The 23,825-nt window shown below is 38.1% G+C and overlaps 1 protein-coding gene across 1 annotated transcript in view; it reads left to right on the plus strand.

The window, feature by feature from the left end:
* Positions 1–23,825, plus strand: part of ctnna1 (catenin (cadherin-associated protein), alpha 1) — a 204,032-nt gene that overhangs the window by 140,521 nt on the left and 39,686 nt on the right. Inside the window, exons 15-16 of the mRNA XM_056472184.1 lie at positions 4,684–4,865; positions 17,766–17,871. Of these exons, the coding sequence (XP_056328159.1) occupies positions 4,684–4,865; positions 17,766–17,871 (288 nt within the window). The remainder of the gene's footprint in view (positions 1–4,683; positions 4,866–17,765; positions 17,872–23,825) is intronic.

The following is a 23,825-nucleotide window of genomic DNA, read 5'->3' on the forward strand; positions in this document are numbered from 1 at the left end:
TTTATTTTTTGGAATTTCATTTTAGAATGTTGTCAGATCCTGTAGGGCTAGGGCTGGGTAATTTAACAAACATCTCATATTGCAATATATACACTAACTGGCCACTTTAATAGGTACGCCTGTTCAACTACTACATGGCTGCATTTAGGCATGTAGACATGATCAAGACAATCTGCTGAAGTTCAAACTGAGTATCAGAATGGGGAAGAAAGGGGATTTAAATGACTTTGAACGTGGCATGGTTGTTGGTGCCAGACGGGCTGCTCTGAGTATTTTAGAAACTGCTGATCTACTGTGATTTTCACGCACAACCATCTCTAGGCTTTACAGAGAATGGTCGGAAAATAGAAAATATCCAGTAAGCGGCAGTTCTGTGGGTGTAAATGCCTTGTTGATGTCAGAGGAGAATGGCCAGACTGATAGAAAGGCAACAGTAACTCAAATAACCACTTGTTACAACCGAGGTCTGCAGAAGAGCATCTCTGAACACACAACACGTCCAACCTTGAGGTGGATGGGCTACAGCAGCAGAAGACCACACCGGGTGCCGCTCCTGTCAGCTAAGAACAGGAAACTGAGGCTACAATTCACACAGGCTCACCAAAACTGGTCAATAGAAGATTGCAGAAACATCACCTGGTCTGAGTCTCCGTTTTTGCTGCCACATTCAGATGGTTTCAAGCATCAGAATTTAACATTAGCCACATGAAAGCATGGATCCATACCACCTTGAATCAACAGTTGGTGGTGGTGGTGTAATGGTGTGGGGGATATTTTCTTAGCACATTTTGGGTTCATTAGTACCAATTGAGCATCGTGTCAGCGCCACAGCTGACCACGTCCATCCCTTTATGACCACAGTGTACCCATCTTTTGATGGCTTTTCAGCCAGATTTCTTGCAGGATGGTTTCTTAAACATGACAATGAGTTCACTGTACTCTTATGGGCTCCACAATCACCAGAGCTCAATCCAATAGAGCACCTTTGGGATGTGGTGGAACGGGATATTCACATCATGGATGTGCAGCCGACAAATCTGCAGCAACTGCGTGATGCTATCATCTCAATATAGAGCAAATATTTCCAGTACCTTGTTGAATCTATGCCGCAAAGGATTAAGGCAGTTCTGAAGGCAAAAAGGGGGTCCAACCCAGTACTAGTAAGGTGTACCTAATAAAGTGGCTGGTGAGTGTATATATTGTTATCAAGATATGAAATGACTTATATCAAGATATAGCATCATTTGTTTTTAAATTCAATCTGTTATTAGTTAATAAAAAAATACAAATTCATTGTTGTGTGATTGAAAATTAAGGTAAACCAAGTTGTGTATGGTCATCTTGTTGGTGAGAATGCTAGATTTTTCTGTGAGTACTACTATCGAGTTTGCTTCGGTGATGTGACCAACATCTCATATTGCAATGCAAGTTGCTTCATTTCCTGATAGGGATATAGATCAATATATTGCACCTTTTCTGTAAATTTGATCAATTATTAGTTTTTATATACAGTGGGGAAAATAAGTATTGGATAAATAGTTTTTTCCTGGGAATAATATTTCTAAAGGTGTTGTTGACATGGTATTGAACCAGATTCATGTTCAATTCAGCACTGGGAAACACCCATTCACACACACTGAAACTATACAGCCAATTTAGTTCATCCAATTCCCCTATAGAGCATGTGTTTGGACTGTGGGGGAAACCGGAGCATAACCTGGAGGCAACCCACGCCAACAGGAGAACATGCAAACTCCACATAGAAATGTCAACTGACCCAGCCGGGACTCGAACCAACGATCTTCTTGCTTTGAGGAGCCACCGTGCCGCCCCATAATTAACGTGTTTTCACGATATAAATTATAGAGCATAATATTAAATGGAAGGCTTTTTATTTCGTCAATGCAGTACGTATCATTAAATCTCACCACTTTTTTCATGTTTACATGCTTTCTGTCGGTCTCTTATTCTTTATTCCTCAAGCTTGAACGAATATAATTTCAGGCCGCACACAGTGTAAGCTTGTTGATGAAAAGTAAAAAATAACACAAAAATATTCATCCCTAATCGTCTGGGGGATGGCAGCTCAAGTCTTGAACAGAAAGCTCTTGTTGAAGATAAAAGTGCTGCAGAAGACTTGCGTTTCCCATTGAACGTTGTTGCCGGGGAAGCGTGTAGTATATTTTTGTTTAGAGAGTTGTTGAAAACAGGGCTGTGGAGGTTGTGCTTGAGTGAGAATGTGATTATATAAGTCTGTAATCACTGTCCGGCCTCCTGTTCTTCCCCCCCAGAGGCTTTTGATTTAGTCCCCAGCCCCACTGGGAATCCCAGTCAGTCAGCTAATGCACTAATGTGTGTGCGCCGGAGCTCCAAATTTAAAGATAATTCAGCATACGAGGTGTGATGCAGCGAGTATACTATAATTCTACCCAAACATCCATAAATGTGTGTGTATACATTAATACTTTCTGTGCCACTTTATATTAAGTGTCACTTATACCTGTGAACTTACATGGTAACTAGATATTTAAGTAGTATGTAACTACAGTGTATGTACACACTGGTACATAGTATTTACTTGTCATATTGGTGTAACTATTCACATGTAACACACTGAAAAGTATGTGTAAGTTCAAATGTGTAACAGCAATATATGTGTAACAACAATATGTACTTGCAGGTGTTTTCCCACTTCCACATCTGTTTGCATACCATGTACTTAACACTGTATTAGAATAAGAATGGCAGAACTAACGCTGCGTTAGGTTTCACCTTGTGATACCAGTGTAATTACAGGGTAAATTCTCAGGAACTGTCCACTCAATGTAACATGTAAAATAGTCACACATTACTGTATAATATAAAACTTAAGCCGTTTTGCAACTGTTTAACAACAGCAAACTTCTGTCAAAAAAGTATAAGTGTATATAGAAATATACAAGTGCCTTGTGTATGTTGTTTTAAGGTAAATGGTAGAATCACATCAGTAATTCACTTTAGAGGTAGTTTACCAAAGATTGTGTTATTAATGTCCTGTTACACATTTGAACTTACATATACTATTCAGTGTGTTGTTACATGCGTGTAGTTACACCAGTATTACACAAGTAAATACTATGTACCAGTACATCTAGTTAGCGTGTGTGTTCACAGGTATAAGCGACACTTAATATAAAGTGGGACCATACTTTCTATATACACTGCGTTTCAAAAGTGAGAAGGTAAGATTTAGGGACTTTTTGTTAGCACTTTAGAAAAATGGTGCATTAGTTAATGTGTTAACTAACATTTACTAAGACTAATCTTGTAAATAGGGCTGGGCGATACAGCAAGAAAAAAAATATCACTATAAAGAGTTTCATATTGTTTGATATTGATTATTTAATTTTTTTACAATCTATTTTGGAATATTAGGATTTGTTTTTTATTCAACCACTTTATTTTAATTTACCAACATTACATTTTAAATATAGTCTCTTATGTCCTATGATAAAATAAACAAGATTTAAAGAGACTCTTAAACTTTACATAACATGGTACAGAGTGTGTGCAATCGTAAAGCGTAAATACTGAACAATCAAAGCAGCATCTGAAAATCGAGAAATCTGTAAGGTGTGAATAATAATGATACACTAAACCTCAAACTCTGTCAACAAAGCTGATTATGATAATCAAATCTGAGCTGTCTAGTCTTAATGTTCACTGTCACTTTTGATCAATTGAATAATAGTAAAAACATTGTACATTTAATTATTTTTTAAACTTAATTTTAACATTAAATTGAACTCAGACGGGCAGCATGGTGGCTCAGTGGTTAGCAATGTTGCCTTCCAGCAAGAAGATCGCTGGTTCAAGTCCTGGCAGGTCCAGCTGGCATTTCTGTGTGGAGTTTGCATGTTCTCCCCGTGTTGGTTCCCCCCACAGTCTAAACATATACTCTATAGGTAAAGTGAGTAAACAAAAATTTGCCGTACTGCATGAGTGTGTGTATGTAGTTGTTTCCTAGTTCTGGGTTGCAGCTTGAAGGGCGTCCAAAACCGTAAAACATATGCTGGAATAGTTTTCGGTTCATTCCGCTGTGGCGACCCCTGATAGGAACTAATCCAAAGGAAAGTGAATGAACTCAGAAATAAGCAACCAATAAAATGTCTTAATTGATATGGCTAGTTAGGATAACATTTCCAAGTATACATGCACAAAATAGATTGTTTACGTATTGCATTATCCCTGGTTTAAACGCTGTTAGCTATTTAAACAAAATAAATCTAGGCTAATGGTTTCTTAATGTGCAGAATGCAGTGGCACACATTCGTATGGCCTCTTCACTTGGGTTTAGTAGGACTATGGAGGCCGTAGAAAGCATTGCTCAGCATAGTTCTAAAAGGTTGTGAACCTTTTACAGAATTAGAGGAATGTTTCATAGCCCATACGCCACCAGCCAAAGCTGTAAAATCTCTCCTGCTCCCTGGCCGATCATGCAAGAAATGAGGCAGAGAAAGCGAGAGGAGGGAAGGACAAAGGAAGGTGTAGGAGCGAGGCAAAGAAAAGAAGGAAAACGGGATTGGACATCAATTTTCTTTTTAATTGCATATCCTTTGTCATCTCTTTTCCTCATTAACAGTCGTAGATCAGCAGATTTATGTACGCTTTGTTATATATGAGCTTTCTCTGTGGATTTGGCAGGCCATCATGGCTCAGCTACCCCAGGAGCAGAAGGCGAAGATTGCGGAGCAGGTGGCCAGTTTCCAGGAGGAGAAGAGCAAGCTGGACGCAGAGGTGTCCAAGTGGGATGACAGTGGAAATGACATCATCGTCTTGGCCAAGCAGATGTGCATGATCATGATGGAGATGACGGACTTCACCAGGTGAGTGTAAAAGCCGACCTGTTTCCTGCTCGACTGCCTGTCTGAATCAAATTCAATTTCGTTTGTCACATACAGAGTCATCCATAGTGTGATCTGCAGTGAAATGCTTACACTCATGACCTTAGTATAATACGATAGAAAAAAATATTAACAATACAGGCTTGTACACAACGCTTTTTTTCTCGTGTCAGTGTTTTTCCAGGCAATTTTCATCGGCCTTGAGCAGAGTGAACATGCAAACCTACCCCCCAACATTAGATGATGCTTAATGAACTTGCAAGTCGTCATAAAAGAATAGCCTACTGCTCCTCTTCACTCCCACTGACGTTATTTTAGTAGTTGCTTTTGCGTTTATCATACAGCTCTATGTGTTCAGATACTAGTAAAAAAAGCAGCTCCATGATCATTTTGCCTGGGTGCATCTGCTTCATTAGCCCCTTTCACATATACAGGCCTTTCTGGAAAATTACCGGCAATTTTCCGAAAGATCTGTATGTGTGAACAAGCCCTTTTTGAAAGTTACTGTAAATTCGTTGTTGTAACATTACTGGTAATTTGCCTGAATGCTGCTCTGTGTAAACGCAGAAGGAAAATTACCAGAGAGCGCGTTCGCAATTGGAACACGCTGACGTGTGACGTCTACTCCAGCCAATCAGAACATTCAGATGCATTCACATCCGAGCTGTTTATGAAAATAAAAGCCTTTGAATATTTTTCTAGACACATTTAGCTGCTAGATGTTAAATCAAATAACATTTCTATGTTCCTTCTTAATGCCAACTGTGTAAAAAAAATATTATAAAATGCCTATGATAAACCGCTGTTTGTTAACCTTCAAGCTCTTTTGAGCTTGATTCTGACGGCAGTGTTTCCTCTAGGATTTTTTCCAGCTGTGGCGGCTGGCCATTTTTTTACACCGATCTAGTAACTACCTGTGGCGTTATTTCAGTGACAAATGTGAGCGCAGTATTTTAAGATTGTGTTCACATTTATGTTAAAGCCTACGAGCATACGAATCTCTCTGTCTGCGCGCCGATTTCCTCTGCTCGTGAACAAAACTTCTTGCACGCCCCCTCAAATATAAGGCTCAAGCGCAGATCTTCTTGTGCGCTCTTAAATAAACGCTGCTGAAGTGTGATTTAGTGCGTTTATGTAACGAGTATGTCTCCAACATTTATTAGATTTGCTAGGAATATTTATAAATGTCTCCAATAGACCTACAGAGCGGCATTAATGCATCCTGAAGTAAAGTGAAACAGCTATACGTCGTGTTAGCTGGCCTCACGCATCACACACCTGTCAGTCAGCCAGCCAGTCAGTCAGCGTGTAACCTTAAAGGGTAAACAAATAACGCACAGCACTATTACGGTTTCAGAAAAGTTTGCGCTGTTATAATTCACTTACCTTTTAATACGTTTTGGTGCGATTATCACCCGCTATCAAAAAAAAACACGACTGAATGTTTTAAAGGAGAAGCTGCAATGAAGCCATGGCGGGATTAATTTTGGCGAGGCGCCCCGCCATGGAAGAATGGATGTAGCGGAAACCATGGACGGTATGATAACCTTCGATTAAAAATCCCGGTTTTGCGGTGTTGTGATCACTGCTCTAAAATATATTCTTTTTTAATGTCAGGGTAAAAAAAACAACCCTTTTCTCTTTTGAACACAATATATTTTATTTTAAGAAACATTTATAATATTTTGGAACGGGAAAGAAGCTAAATAACTCAAATGAATCATTGACTTAATTTTAAAAACAGATATATTCACAATTTAAAACGGCATCCTTGGATGTTTTTTCCACTGGAGATACTGTTGTCCTAAAAAACTAAATAAAAAAAGATGTAAATAAAAAATCGTACACATCCATTAGGAACGGTATTGCAGAAAATTTTAAAGGTTTTAAAACCTTGACTTTTCCAAACCGCGGTATACCTTGAAAACGGTTATCGTCCCATGCCCCAATTACGACAAGCATTTCACATGTTTTTTCTTTCATAGCGAACCGAGTGTTGTGCATGAGAATAAAGGTTTAATAATGTCAGTATAACTACTCTAATCTATACATAATGTTGAATATAATGCAAGAGGGAATCTGATAATGATAAATGTTGAATTTTACCAGTAAAAAAGGCTGGCATATGTCTTAAACATAATAATTCAACTTCAGAAGTCTGAATAGTTGTGTTCTGATGTCGTCACTTTACTGTGCATTAAAGACCAGGACAAATTTAAAGTCTGTTCAAGTCCACCATTCAAAGTCTATGCAAAATTTAGCATTTTTAATTAACAGTAGACCTGCACATATGCCTAATATTATTATTGTTTATGAGTCATATGTTTGAGAAATAACAATAATAGCAGCCCACTCATAACTAATAATAATAGCCGACTCATTAACCTTTATTCTACATCTACAGAATGGTAAGAAAATCGTAATCTTGATTTTAAGGGGAAAAAAAAAAACGTGACTCTTATTTTAGCCAGAATCATGCAGCTCTGTCATGGCCTGACCATTAGCTTTTGATGTGGAGAGGGTCTTTTGCTCATGGAGATACTCTTGCCTTCAAAAACTAAATAAAATAGTCGTAAAAACAAACAAACGTACATATACTGAAGGAACAGTTTAACTGAAAGTATTTGCACTTTTAAAACCTTGAGTTTTCTAAACCGCGGTAAACCTTGAAACCGGTTATCACATACCTACTGTCAGAGACCACACACACACACACACACACACACACACACACACACACACATCTCTTTTAGACTGGAGTCAATAGACCTCTCTGGCCATGCACTACTGATCCGGTTTCACTGCGTCCCGGCTCAGTGCTTCAGCTTTATATTGGTTTGTATGGCAGTTTGCATTGGCAATGAAATGTGCACTAGCCTTTTTGAAGGGAAATCTTTTCTGATATTGAGAGACTGGCAAACTGTTTTTTATACCTAATTTCCCCTGTCATTTACCTAAATCGACCATCAATTAGTAAGGTCTAATATTAACTGAGACAAGCACTCATTTGGTTCCATCTCAGGGAACGTTTTTTTTATTGTTTCCTTCTCAGTGGAAGTAAATGAGCTGTGGATTTTTGCAGTGCACTTTTTACCTGCCTCATTTGCCTGCCTCATTGTCTTTCCATCATACGTGATCCAAAAGAAAGGGTTTGAAAGGGAAGAAAAATCCTTTGCCCTCTTAAAAAAAACATGTGATTTTAAAACAACAGAGGGCAGGAGTTGCTGGAGCACTGAAAGGTCACCTGAATTCCTCCTCTGTATGCTGACAGAATCAGGGAAAAGGCCGTTTTAGGTGGACCGGAGCATGCTCATGGACCGCACAGCTGAGAGTGACTGCCATCTGCTATCCCTGAGGACTATGTGTGTGTGTTTGTGTAGGAGGGAAACAGAGAAAATGTCTTGCTCTTTCCTTTTGCTCTGCCTATGGTAACCAAGAGGCATTTTAAAGGGAGTCATGCTGAGGAAACCATTCACAATATTCCACTCAGTAGCTGTGTTTCCATCCAAAGATGTGAGCTAGAATTATGTGCAAAACTCGGACGCTGCATAAAACATTTGCAAATAAAGCCGTGTTTCCATCTAGTGAGGCAAAAATAACTAAATCGTCACTTCCTGATAAACTGCCGCCAACTATCAGACAGAAAAATGAAGTTCTCTGTAGGAGAAGCCACTATGGGTCTTTTTTCTTCTGTAATAAATGAGTAAATGTATGTGTGGTGGCTTTTGGAGACATGAGATGCTCTATGGGAGCACAGGTAGATGCTCAAGACAGTTTTGGAATAATAATAATAATAATACTGAACCACTGTGATGATGGACTTTGGCTGAGGGATTTTGGATTGACTGAAAACGCATTTCAGATGTTTTACAATGTGGTCAGTCTGCTGGTTTGTCCATTAATGTTGTCTCATAGTGTATACCGAATGACTTTTCAGTAGCCCAGTTTAAGAGCTTCCGGTGAACTGTATGCCGTTAGTAGCCATATTTAAGGTCTGTTTTCTTTAAACGTCACTGATCTTCACTGCCTGATTGATAAACGATGTGAAGTGGGTCTCAGATTGTACTAGAAACACTGCATTAAATTCCATTATTCCATGCCATGTCTATAAAATATAAACATTTATTTTACTCTAGTATTTTCAGTGGAGTTTCTGTGCTAGCTTGCTTATCCTGACGGAGCTTGTGTTTAAAAGGCTTTTCGTGTAGTTTACACTTGAACTAAATGAATGCTTAACCCTCTGGGGCCTTAGGTGATTTTGGGGCCCCTAAGATGTTTTGACATGCCCTTATTACATAGTACTGGCCAGCATGTATTGTTTTGTATTCAGCACAAACTGAGCTACAATAATATGTGAGAAATATTGATGTAAAGGATTGTTTTTTTTAGGAAAAAAAAATATTATGTAATGGTTTTGGAGAAAAAAACGATCTGTTAAAACAATCACATGACCATTTTAATGCCCATGCTAGAATTAATTAGGTAAATGTTTCTCCATTCTCCATTTATGTGCATTTAAAAAAAAAATGATGCACATTTTGGCATTCCAATGCAATATTTCAAAATGCGCATATAAAATAGTTGGGAGAAAACATTGTATTTGTAAAGATTGAAGGACTGCTGTCACTCAACCAAAAACAGGAGAGAAAGCTGCTTTGTTTGGTCTTCCTCCTTTTCAGGAACATGTCTCCATTCCATCTCCAGTGCAGTGAACACTTAAATACTGTTGCCACCGACATGCATCCCTCCTATAGAGCAGATTATATTACGGGTCCATAAGATGTTGAAATATTTCTTTTATTTGATTTTATTATAAATATTTAATATAGAAATAGTTTTAGGGTCATTTGATAGTAATTAGTTTTAAACCACCTGTATTGTGTTGTACAAACACTCTTCCATGGCTTACATGTAATGATGGTGGTGTAAATATGATCGTTTTGCTAATGTTCGATTCAAATGTTTTCATTTAACACACACACTAAAAAGATATAAATAGAAAATATATTCAGAAAGAACAATTGCCTGTAATCTGTTAAACTTATGGTTAAGCGACGATTGGGGCAGAGTAATAATAATAATAATAATTATTATTATTATTATTATTATGCCTATTATTAAATTGTAGTATTTTCATAGCAATTTAAACTACCCCTTCATTATGTACAATAAGAAACAAAAAGGAGCTTTGACTGCATATACTCTGAGGAGGAATGTCTGAGTGCATCAATTGCATCAGGTTTCCACTAATTTGTTGTGCTTGAACGTTAAAGCGGCCCTCCTATGAATTGTCAGTCATTGATATGGCCTCACGCCAATTTGAGTTCGAGAACCCTGTTATAAAACATAATCCTGATGCTATGTGACTATGGGAGAAATATCACTGTGGCTAAAATGGCTTTGGTTAATTACCAAGCCCAAATATGATCTTATCTATATTGATTTTGCCATGAAATAGGCATAATAAGTTACTAATAAGTTGAGGTGATAATAAAGAAAAAGAAATATTAAAAGAAACGATAAAAAAACTAGCCCATAATAGTCAAGGTTTCGACTAATTATAGTTAATAAATTTAATTATTTAATTTGTTTTTAATTAATCATAGATTTTCATTAAATACATTATTTATAATATGTTAATTCTGTTTAATCCAATTGGATTTTCTTACGGTTTCATTGGTTTGCACCTTAAACAAAATGTGTTTTCCATTTTGGGCTTGAGAATTGTATCATTTCTATTCAAGGTGACATGGAGACACTTATTCCTCTTGTTGAAGGCCCCCAGAAATCTGTCATTGTGTCGGATAAGAAGTAGCAGGGCTGCAGTACATCTGTCAATGTGGTTGCACAGATTTGGGTGCATTTGCATGAAAAATGGCGACCGGCGCTGATGTGTCACCTGCAGAAATGTGCTGAGTGAAGGTCCTCGGCAAGTTAATTCAGCCCACGCCCAAATTATTGCCCCTCGCCCTTGGATGGGTACACATTCCTATGAAGGTTAATGCTATAAAGAGGAAATTGATTTCGGGAGCCTTTATCCGGCCTCAATATCTGCAGAGAAGCGGCTTGCCACCAATTCTGCTTATGTCCCTTTCTGCTCATGAATAAAGCATGCATCGCCTGGATTCGTGTCACATATTTTGGAGCCACCTGTCTGTGCATGCTGTGGTCCAGTGCTTGAGCAGCTATAACACACACACACACACACACACACACACACACACTCTACCCATCTGGAACCAGTATCAGTGGCTAATTCATGGGCACTCTGTGTCAGATTTGCATATCTGAGTGTGGGATTGTGGAGTGAGATGAAGTCACCCTTGCTCCTCATTCACCTTGTAGTTGCCACGCTCTCACCTAGGGCTGGTTAAGGGTGGGCCACCATCAAAGCCACATCAAAATAACCCTCCTTTTTTGTTTCGAAATGATAGAAGTGTCTGTCGCTCTTTGTGGTGCATCTTCTTTTTTCTTTTGAGTCCCCGGCGAATTCCTGTGACTCTTTTGATGAATGCATTGCTGCCCTGTCTGAATGGCCAAAAAGAAAGAGAGAGCCATAATGGGTGTTGAGGAAGAGTGAAAACACAAAATTCCATCTGTTGTGGGTTGGATTGTTCAGTTTAGCCTGAAGAGAGCAGCTTTGAATCCAGGTTGCGCCACTTGCCAACTGTGCCCCGCAGTCCCTTGTGGGCACACAGAACTGGCAAATGGCTGGCCGGATCGTAGCCGGGGAGCTGCGGGGGGTGGGCTGAGATTGAATGCTGGGATGGATGAGGCCAGAACTATTAAATGAACTGAAGTGGCAGTGACCCCAGGAAGCTGACCAGACATCACAGAAGTGGGTGGGAGCTGCTGCTAGCTCACACCATCTGCCTGTCTATCCACATTTCCTTCATTCTTACCCCCCTCCAAGCCTGCTGAATGGAAGTGTGTTGGAGGGCAATGTTCCTCCTTAATGAGATTAATCAATTGGAAGCAAATTGATCTTGTCTGCCCTAAAAAGCCGTGTTCACGCTGCGCTGCGACTAGGGCTGTGTATTGGCCAGAATCTGCCGTTGCAATATGTATTGTGATGCAGGGGTTTATTATACAGTATGGTGTGGAACTGGAGACAAGCTGTTAAATTGTGAAGTTTTTTTGTTTGTTGATCTAGTTTTAGACTGTAGTAAAGTAGATATGGCCATATGCATAAATCCTGAGCAATCAATTCAGGACAGGGATTTGCTTTATCAATCTTTGTAACAACATAATCACTGATTACTGTGTAGTACCAGAGTAAAAAAAACAAGTTCTTGCAGGATCATTTAATTTAATTAATTCATGCCAACAGTTATATGCTGTATTAAGACTGTATATATTATTAAGGTTTGGGGAAAATATTGATACTGTCATGAGTATTAGCTAGAGTTCCCACCAGACTCCATAGAGGATGCTCCAGCTCTACATGCAGACTCCTCCAGCCATTTACTCGGACTACACATCCCGCCATGCATTGTGCCAATTGGCAATGTAATATGTATTGTGATGCAGGGGTTTACGCCCCATTCACACGGGGCTTCAGCGTCAACGCTTGACAGAGGGTGGGTCTGAAGTTGGAGCTGATGCGATTGCCGTAGCAGCATCAGCTAATGAAATTAGTCAGCAATAGGCCACTGTCTGAGTTGGTGTATTTGCATACAGCGATCTGATTGGCTGACGCTTCCGTTGATGCTTAAAGTTGAGCAAGTCCCAACTTCCCAAGCAGCGAGCAACGCCTCTGAGGCGGTGCCGACGGATCCACGATGCAGTTCGGCAACGCCTGACGTCACCCATTCAAAGTGAATGGGAAGCGTTGAAGCTGACGCCTCGTGTGAATGGGCCGTTATTATACAGTATGCTGTGAAACTGGAAGAAAGCTGTTTTTTGTTTGTTGATCTTATTTTAGACTGTAGTAAAGTAGATATGGCCATATGCATAAATCCTGAGCAATCAATTCAGGTCAGGGATTTGCTTTATAAATCTTTGTAACAACATAATCACTGATTTCTGTGTAGTATCAGAGTAAAATAAGTCTGTTCAGAATCGCTTAGGTTTACAAATTCATGCAAACGGTTAAATACTTTATTAAAAATGAATGTATTATTAATTTTTTGGGAAAATATTGATGCTGTCATGAGTATTAGCTGGAAGTACCCACCAGGCTCTGTAGATGGCACTTCAGCCGCCTCTAGCCATCCACTTGTTAAGTGTGACGTAATGCGAAGCAGCTTTCGGGTCAAAGCACTATATCAAACTGTATATGGAGACTCCTCAAATGGTAATAATAAACATTTGCAAAGCAATGTAATACTTTCGAAAATCACGATTGCAATATATATGTCCATGCCTAATATCCAATGGCCAGAAAGGGATTAATTTTTTATAAATTGTTAATTTTTGTATTTGTGATGCAGCAAGTCACGAGACTGTTGTGTACATCATGATTTTATATAAAATGGTCAAACTTTGATGAAACCGGAAAGCGGAAACTTGGACCCGGAAACAGTATACTATACGTCACCGATACGTCATGACTTAACAAGCATATTTATATATCTATCTATCTGTCTATCTATCGTTCTGTCTGTCTGTCGTTCTATCTATCTATGCTAAATTATGCTGTATTAAGACTAGATTATTTAGGATGGGGAAAATATCAACACTGTCACGCTTATTAGCTAGAGTACCCACCAAACTCTGTAGAGGGCGCTTAGGCCCTATATGCGAACTCCAGCCATTCACTCGGACTACACATGCCATTGTGCCAATTAGCGATGCAATTTGTATTGTGGTGCATGAGTTTATTATACACTATGCTGTGGAACTGTAAGCAAGCTGTTCTATTACAATGTTATTTGTTTGTTGATATAATTTTAGATTGTAGTAAAGTAGATATGGCCAAATGTGTAAAGTTTGATGTATGTGACCCTCACAGCCAATCATAGTAATTTCTGTTGAGCATGTGAATTCTGACAAATCGCCGGCGTTTAAGAACATGCACAGCAGCTGGCGTGAAATGGACGTTTTTAAAAATTCAATGTCGATTGGTACTGTATTCAAAACTGGTCCAGTCTGCCCCTGACTGTATATATTAGTTAGGGTTGGAAAAAATATTGATAATGTCAAGTATTAGCTGGAGTACCCACCAGACTCTCTAGAGGGCACTGCAGCTATATAGATACACTCCACCTGTCATTCACACGCACTACATCTCCCATCAAGCATTGTCCCAGTCAATCATCTACAGCTGTTAGCAATCTGGACACACACAGCTGCAGGAACGTCCCTAATCACAGACACTATATAAGCACTACTGAGAAGACAGTAGTAGTAGACACTTCAGTGTTTCTTTGTTTTGCCTGTTCTGTTGACCTTAGACTGTTTTAGGATTTTATCATGGTTTTCTGCTCTGGCTGACCTTTTACCGGTCTCTTGGATTATTATTTATGGATTACCCTTATTCTCCTGTTGTGACCCCTGCCTGCTGACCATCTTTAATAAACAAAGTTACACTTGGGACTTCACGTCCATTGTCTATACTATTCATAACAGATACATTATAGTGGTGTGATCTTTCACTGCAATACTTTATATATACACAGATGCCCATATTGATACCTCATTTTTTTATTTTAGTATTTAGTAAAAGAATAAACATTTTCTTTATTGTCCAGTAGATGTTGGCGCTAAAATTTAGTGGTTTTTTTTCTAAATGGTTAGCTGAATCACCTTATGCAGTAAGTTGGTAAAATAAAGATGGCAGCATCATGAAATGGTGCATACAAAAATTTGACAGGTTTTCATTGTTTTGTCAGTTAATCTGCTTGACAATCCCATTTTCCACAACAGCAGTAAAACTGTAAAACTAATGCATGATATTGTATAGTGGGGATTGTGATGATTCCCATGTCTCATTCTTGTACAGGATCTCTGCAGGGCCTTAGAATGTCTTAAATCTCAAAAACGAAATTAAGCTTTAAAGTATTAAATTTACTGAAATATTGTGTTGAAGGTCTTGAATCTTTTTTTTTAAATGGGTCTTAAATTTCCTTTGTTCATGTATAGCTACCCAATCTGGCCAACACCAATCCAATCACCAACTATCGCTTAACTTTATTTAAGAGTCCTTAATTCATTTTCTTTTCCTTTATTAATCTTGGGTCGCCAGAATGAACCGCCAATTTATCCAGCACATGTTTTACGCAGCGGATGCCCTTCCAGCTGCAACCCATCTCTGGGAAACATCCATACACACTTATTCGCACTCATACACTACTGACAATTTAGCCTACCCAGTTCACCAGTACCACATGTCTTTGTACTGTGGGGGAAACCGGAGCACCCGGAGGAAACCCACGCCAACACAGGGAGAACATGCAAACTCCACACAGAAACGCCAACTGACCCAGCCGAGGCTCGAATCAGCAACCTTCTTGCTGTGAGGCGACAGCACTACCTACGGCTGTACCATAATGGTTTAATTATTTTCCTTACAATAGCATTTGTTAAAGTTCTCCATGTATTCACTGCTGAGGAAGCTGACCTGGACAGACTGTGACTACCTTTAGTTTGTTATAGTTTTTATTTTATTATTATTATTTTTTAAGAAGGTTATGTTGAAAGTGTATGTATACAACTAGAGCTTGCTTGTTTTGACACAATATTTAATAAATTTTGCTCAGAATTAACTAAAATATATATTTTTAATTATTATGTTGGCTTGAGGAAGCAAACATACTGTTATGCTACTTAAACTTATTATTATTCCTTTTTCTGAGCCAAATATTTACCATCTCTTTCTACTCCTTTAATGCTATGACCACCAAACCTCGGCCAGACCTTTAGACTAGTCTGACTTGAGTTGCTATGTCTTTTTAAACTGATCTGGCTTTCAGTTCTCCAGGAACTGACCCAGAAAACATGGAAAATACCCATTGACTTAACATTGGACCAAACTTTGACGCGCCAAAACTTTGAAAGAGAAATCCTAAGAAATATGTAATCTTCCACAATTGAAGAGGTTGTCAAGCTGTGTAAATCTACATATTAAACTGGAATATAAGTTGTAGTCCTGGGGTGCCCCAAATTTGCCTATTGAATTACAGTGGTGAAGAACCTTCCATTAAAAAAAAAATCCCATTGATATAACCCTGTTGCATCCTGCTTAAATGTTTACAGGATACATTTTTGGCGTTATCCACTCTTACTGTAACATTCAAGCAATCAGATGTGCTGTGTAAATGAGTGATTTATCTAAAGTGCTCAATATCAGAGCTTATGCAAGCATGTCCATATCTCAGAGCAAATGCTTTTTTGACTGCTGTTTTTCACAGCTGTCTGTAGTTTTGAAGGAAAGGTGTGCCACACATATTTACATCTCTCAATGTCACACTGAGTTTGGAGAATCGAACACATTTACATGTATCAATATTTACACAGGTATTTATTCATTTTCCTTCGGCTTAGTCCCTTTATTCATCAGGGGTCACCACAGCGAAATGAACCACCAACTTATCCAGCATGTTTTACACAGCGGATGCCCTTCCTGCTGCATCCCAGTAATGGGAAACACCCATAAACACTAGGGGTGTCACGATTCTCCTAATCCTCGATTCGATTACATTTTCAATTCTAAAGTCACGATTCGATTCGATTCTCGATTTCTAACAAAAAAATTTTTAAAGCACAAGCTATGCCATTTTAAGACTTATATGCAATATAATAACATCTGACCTTTGTTCACTGAATGTACACTAAATGTGCACTGCTAAGACCTTTAATAACGTTCTGCTTCACATTATTGTACATGGTGGGCATCACCGTAGCTGCGAGATGCGTTCTACATGGCATTTCGTAGCGCGATTCTAGCACGTTAATTAAATGCTGAAAACCGGAGTTTTCTATCACTGAATAAGGTCGCATGTCCGCGGCTATAAATACTCCTATCCCGCTTGTTATTGCCTTTGCACGTGTTGAGTTGCTTGAAAGTTTTATTCCAAATGAAGACGGGAGAGTAGTTTGTGTTACACTTGTCGGTTTAACAGATACATCTATGTTATTGTGGTGCCTGCGGAGATGCCCGGCCATGTTAGTCATGCTGCCGGTGGAATAATGTGGTATGTGCACATTGCAGAGCTTGCAAACTGTGTTTTTTTCTGTCGACAACACGAACGTTGTCAATCTAACTCACTGGAAATCCAAAATACTTCCACACTGGCGACTTCAGTGAAAGAGGAGGGGGTTCAATTTCTTTCGATGGGTCTCCTGCGTCTGCAGTTGCCATGCTGTCTCGTGGCTGTTGTAGCTGTTAGGTTGACGCGCATGCGTGAGTTTTTTTCCGCTTGGCAAGTCAAGCTGCTGCTGACGTGACATAGGGGCGGGGCAGCATCGACGATTCCATTTTTTGATTCGATAATCGAGATTAAGCATGAATTTCGATCGATTTCGATTAAATATCGAAATCGTGACACCCTTAATAAACACTCATTCTCACACAAACACACACTCATATTCTACGGCCAATTTAGCCCATTCAGTTCACATATAGTGCATGTGTTTGGACTGTATGGGAAACTGAAGCTCCTGGAGGAAACCAACACCAATACTGGGAGAACATGCAAACTCCACACAGAAATTAGCTAACCGCTGAGCCACCGTGTCACCCCACTCACAGATATGCAGCTGTGAAATGAAAGCCTGTTTTTTTTTCTTTTCTTAACCTTGTAAACCAGCCATTCTTATCGCTGGAATGTGTTGATATCTTGACGCGTACCATCCATGCTCACACATACTGTCACATGAGACTGCACACACAGAACAGCAACTGTGAATGAAACCGCTATCTTTTTTTCCCTTTATTCCCAGAGGAAAAGGACCACTCAAAAACACCTCCGATGTGATTAGTGCTGCCAAGAAGATTGCTGAAGCCGGATCAAGAATGGACAAGCTGGGCCGCGCTATTGCAGATCAAGTAAGTTCAACTCAAGTCTGTTTCGCAAAACACACACACACACACACACACACACATCATCTTTTGGTGAATTATCCATGCTCTTGTGTTTCACTTAAGCATCTTAATCCTTACCAGGCACTCCAGTGAAACGCAACAGTGCATAATTTATCTCCCAGCCAACTCACATCCCTGGCTTTAGCCCAGCACCTTTCGAAATCGGTGACTGAGAGCGTGATGATAAAGACGGCAATCTGGGTCTCCAAATTCAATCTCCGCAGTCCGACATTTGTTTTCCTGGAAAGCTCCTCTTATTCCTGAAGCTGAGTGACAATGACAGGTTCACAGGCTTTTCGTGAAAATAATATGGGAACATTTCCAGTAAACGTCAACCCGCCGTATGTGCTGCAAGCGTTCTCTCAGATTTCTCTTGTTTTCTCAATAGCGCAGTTGAAAGGGATATTGTGAGCTCGGGAAGGGGGTTTTGCGGGGTAGAATCATCACCCATCACTCATCCTTCCATGAAGGCCTCTCCTCTCAGTTTGTCATTTAATTAAAAGGATGCGTCACGCTGTGCTAACATCACCGCGCGGCGCGCAGACTACCAGTTGGCGTGTCAATAGCACTCATAGTGTGTGTTTTTAAGAACTACAAGACTACACTATTGCATGAAGAGTTAGCACTGAGAACTTGCGACTCTCAGGGTCACGGTGTTAATTTCTTGAGTCTGTGCAAGCACGTTTTGCTCATGCGGCACTCAGGGAGGGAATATAAAGATGCACAGAGTTATCCTATTTGCCGCATGGCTATGGCTGTTAATTAGCCATGCCTGTGAACATCTGCAGTGTGCTTCCAGAAAGATTCATTTACCATAATCTTGCATAATAAGCAGCCTTCATGCAAACCGAAAGCTCCGCACTTTTGATATTTTATTTAGATTGCACTTTGATCCGACGTGAAGCAGCTCCACTTTTTCAAGTCTGTAGTAACGCTACCTGCGCTGACCCAATTGGAGAGGAATACTAAATGTCCAGCTCAGAGACGCTGAAAGCTTTCGTAGACAGCCACGTCCTGCCATGTCTTTGATGTTGCTTATTCGGTGCCGTGAATACAATGAAATCCCCTGCAGAAAACAGATGGGTTACTGTGCAGGTGCTTGTGTGCATGTCTGTGGATGGCTTTGCTTTTCAGCACACACAGGCACATACATCAAAATGAGTTATGTTTTGTTAATGCTGTCTCACTCAGTTGTTGAGGAATGGGATTGATTTGAGTGTTGGACGCATTTAAAAGAAAGTGCTGGACTTTTTTCTTTTCTTTTTTTGTGCAGTTTTAAATAATAATAATAATAATAATAAAGTTTTTATTTATTTATTTATTTATTTACAGTGATTTTTAAATACTTTTTGCTTTTAATTATAAATGAAATTGTAATATAATATTTATGAAATAATAATAGTATTTATTATAATAATAATAATAATAATAATAAATATTTATTTATTTACAGTGATTTTTAAATACTTTTGCTTTTAATTATAAATGAAATTGTAATTTAATATTTATTAAATAATAATAGTATTTATTATAATAATAATAATAATAATAAATATTTATTTATTTACAGTGATTTTTAAATACTTTTGCTTTTAATTATAAATGAAATTGTAATATAATATTTATGAAATAATAATAGTATTTATAATAATAATAATAATAATAATAATAAATATTTATTAATTTACAGTGATTTTTAAATACTTTTGCTTTTAATTATAAATGAAATTGTAATATAATATTTATGAAACAATAATAGTATTTATAATAATAATAATAAAGATTTATTTATTTATTTACATTGATTTTTAAATACTTTTGCTTTTAATTATAAATGAAATTGTAATATAATATTTACGAAATAATAATAGTATTTATAATAATAATAATAATAAAAAAATAATAATAATAAATTTATTTATTTATTTATTTACAGTGATTTTTAAATACTTTTTGCTTTTAATTATAAATAAAATTGTAATATAATATTTATGAAATAATAATATATAATATATTTATAATAATAATAATAATAATAATAATAATAGTAGTATAACAGCAGTGCTTCCCACAGGTTTAAATATACTTGTGGTGGTAGCTGTATTAAAACACAGTTTTTACCCATGGCACATGGTTACCTACATGCAACAAAAAATGAGTGGGTTTTTAACAATATTTTATTTATTATGACACTGTTGTACACTGTTTCTTTTTAATGGGTTGAAGTTTAAAAATAGTTTAAAGACTGTAGAAATAAAAACAAAATCCACTATTTGTTTTACTTATTCTATTCAAGAGACTGGCAATACTGTACAAAATCTCAGCTGATTTGACCAAAGCATGTTGGAAGTGTATAGAAAAAAAAATCAACATCATCAAATTAAAAAATATACAGCAAATGAGAAATAAATGACAAATGAATAAAAGCAGACAATAGCTGTAAAATATCATTAAAAAGTATATAAAAAAAGATGATTAAAATAAGACAAATGAGTTAATTAACCATTTCTAAAGGTGTACACATGTTATGCAGCCAGTTTGATGTAATTTCATCCTCTGTGTAAATCGAAAAGTTTATCTGAGTTGTTTAGATCAAAGTATAAATAATTCAATGTTTCTCTCAGTCTTGTGGCTGTGAATGTGCACAAGCGAAAGTAAATCAGGCTAAAAATAAAAATGTAATGCAAAAACTCATGCAATTAACGAGGACTTTAGAAAGTGAAACCAAAAGCTTGGTTTCGGACATTTTAGGAGATTTAGAAATCACGGACGATGCATTTTTAAGTCTCCAAAAGGCATATCTTCGTGGGTCTCCGCAGAGCACGGAAGACTGTTTGTGAGAGTGTTGACAGTTCTCGGTTGGGTTGATAGACGATGCTATCGTCCATCGCCGATGGCTGATAGACATCACGACGCTGCGCCTTGTACTTTCACGCTTGGACTCAGTGATATTAGTGAAAACCTCAGATACTGTTGGTTGGTTCCTGTTGGTTGTTCACCTTTTTTACCAACCAAGTTTGCCGACGCCATTATAACGACACTGATCACTCTGCCTGTTCATGCCAGAGTCCTGAGGAAAAAGTGATAATGGTGGTAATTTGTGTGTAACTTATCTTTATTTGTTTATGATTTGGTTATGGGTAAAACTAAGACCATGCAGGTCAGGTAGTTGAAACAGCTACAAATAAATAATTGGTTATGAATTAATCAATTATTCTTAAATAAGTGATTCATCGTTGCCTACGACGACGCTCCATCCATCCATCGCAGTGTTTCACATTAGACATCGCACGATGCCAAATTGGTCAACGTCACCCAACCCTAGTTCTCACACATAGAACGGGAAGTAGGACAAATGTAGAAAGAGAGGATCATGGATGTTTGCTGGATACAAAAAAGGGTAAAAAGATGATGATAATAAAAAAAAAAAAGTCACTGAATATACTTGGGCGGCCGTAAATATACCTGGGCGGCCCGCCCAAGTAAAGTCTGTGTGGGAGGCACTGAACAGTATTTAAATTCTGTTAATTGACATCATCTTGTCCGATTCTTTGTAATAAAAATATAATTGGTTTGAGTATAGAATACATTTAAAAAAATCAGTTAAAAATAATAATTTAGAAGTTCATTATTTAGATTTTAGTACTTTTATTTAGCATTTTATCACAATATTTGAATATTTGTTGCTATTAAATTCATAAAATTGCATTGTTTACAGCTGAATATATAATGTAATATTTAATATAAGTTAATGTAATATAATTTTCAGCTTCTTTACACATCATGTCCTCTGATTCTCCAGAATATGAACATGCATTGATTTTTATTCATATATTGAAGTTGGCAAACATTCATTAATATGCAGCGCGAGTGTATTAAGGGATTGAATTGTCTGAATTGCTGTCTGCATCAATAAGCATATACTGCATCGGCTGTATAAGTGTCGACCCTTCCTGCTTATAAACAGGTTTAAGAAACTCCAGACCAACCTAATCCCAAATCTCCCCCTTGTTCTGCTCACAAATATAAAATTGAGGGCAGTAGGTAATGTAAAAGAGCGATGGGACGCCCCAATGAGACCTGAATCCATTAAGTGCGATTCGTCTTTAATTAGCAGCCTAATTACCAGGTGGCAGCTTTCTTTTTAATATATATGTATATATGTAATGTTTATGAACTATATTTAGATTGCTTCTCGCACCTTCATGTGCAGACGAGGCTGCCAGAGGCTAACCGCCGAAAAATGAACAAAGGGAAGCAGTTTCTTATACAGAAGGATGAATCATCAGATTGAGAAGAGCCTGCGGAGGGATGGAAAGCAAATAATCATTGCACTCTTTTTCCCTCCACCCTGCTCTCTGTCCTTCTCGCTCTCTTTGTCATATCAAAGCCCTGCCACAGAATACACAGTGGTGGGCTATAGCATCACTCCTGTCTACTTGTCTAGTTTGTCATGTCGTGTATTTTTTTATTTATTTATTTTTTTGTTACATCTGGGATTGCCGACAGACACCACAACTGAGCTGCCATGTGTTGATGGACCACAAATATAAAGTTAAATATGCCTAAAAAAGGATTCTTTATAAATCTGGTGCAGGATGGGTGACTGGGAAAAAAAGCATGTTGTATTGCATAACTCTTTTCTAGCCTGGCAGCCAACTTGACTGTTTAAACCTAAGTAGTCAAAAAAAAAAGAGAGAGAAAGAGGATGATAAAACATACACCTCTGCATCTGGAGGCCAACCAGAGACGCAAACAAGACATCGTTACCCCAGCGGATGCTGTGGGTGAGAGTAGAGAGGCTTTTTAAAAGCCTTGTCTGAGAATCAGGTCTTTAACCCTTTCACATGCAGATTCCAGATACCCTCGCTGACCCCCTGCATTTATTCATTCATTTTCTTTTCAGCTTAATCCCTTTATTAATCAGGGGTCGCCACAGCGGAATGAACCGCCAACTTATCCAGCACATGTTTTACACTGCAAATGCTGCAACCCACCTCTGGGAAACAGATACACTCCATACACTCTCATTCGGAAAAACACCATGGACAATTTAGCTTATCAAATTCACCTAATGTGCATGTGTTTGGACTGAGGGAAACTGGGACACTCGGAGGAAACCCACACGAACACGGGTAGAACATGTTAACTCCAGCTGACCCAGCCCCAGCCGAGGCTCGAACCAGCGACCTTCTTGCTGTCAGGCGATCGTGTTACCCACTGCGCCGCCGTGATACCTGACCCTGATTGTTTGAAAGTTTCCATGGCGATGCGTCAAGTTAATCTTGCTATAAATAAACTGCGTTACTAACGACAATACTTTCAGTAGCTGGTAATTAAATTAATTACTGTTTCCCCGTTACCACACCATTGACATTTGATTTAATACTTTTTTATTGTTTTATTTATTTATTTATTTATTATTTTTTGGAAGTGAGTGTTTACTGTGTTTATGTTTTATGTCTTTGTCCATTTGTTGTCCCCATTTGAGTTTTTTGTGTGTGCCACTGTTATGAAATGAGCACTCTTAACTGCAAACCAAATCGACCTTGGGGTATAAAGTAGCCTAACCTTCCCTCCCCACCCCCTTTCATGCAGATTTTGATAAACGTCCTAATTATATTGTGAAATTTCTGATATTTTGATTCTCAAATGTGTGCAAGAGCATTCACGTTGTTGTTTAGACAATTTAATAATGATTAGATATCTTTGCCTGATGGACACTTATGTTACTGTGTAAATTCATCAACATTTGCTGAATATCATGAACATGAGTGGCTGTTTAACTGGGAGAAGAATAGCATAAATGTTCTCGTAAACTAAAGTGTATATCTGATGTTAGTATTTTATTAGGATTACTATTAATATTATTATTATAACCGCAGACTTGCAGACATCAGTGTGTATTTTTACAAAGC

The sequence above is a fragment of the Danio aesculapii genome, chromosome 14, assembly GCF_903798145.1.
Source record: "Danio aesculapii chromosome 14, fDanAes4.1, whole genome shotgun sequence".
NCBI classification, from domain to species: Eukaryota; Metazoa; Chordata; class Actinopteri; order Cypriniformes; family Danionidae; genus Danio; species Danio aesculapii.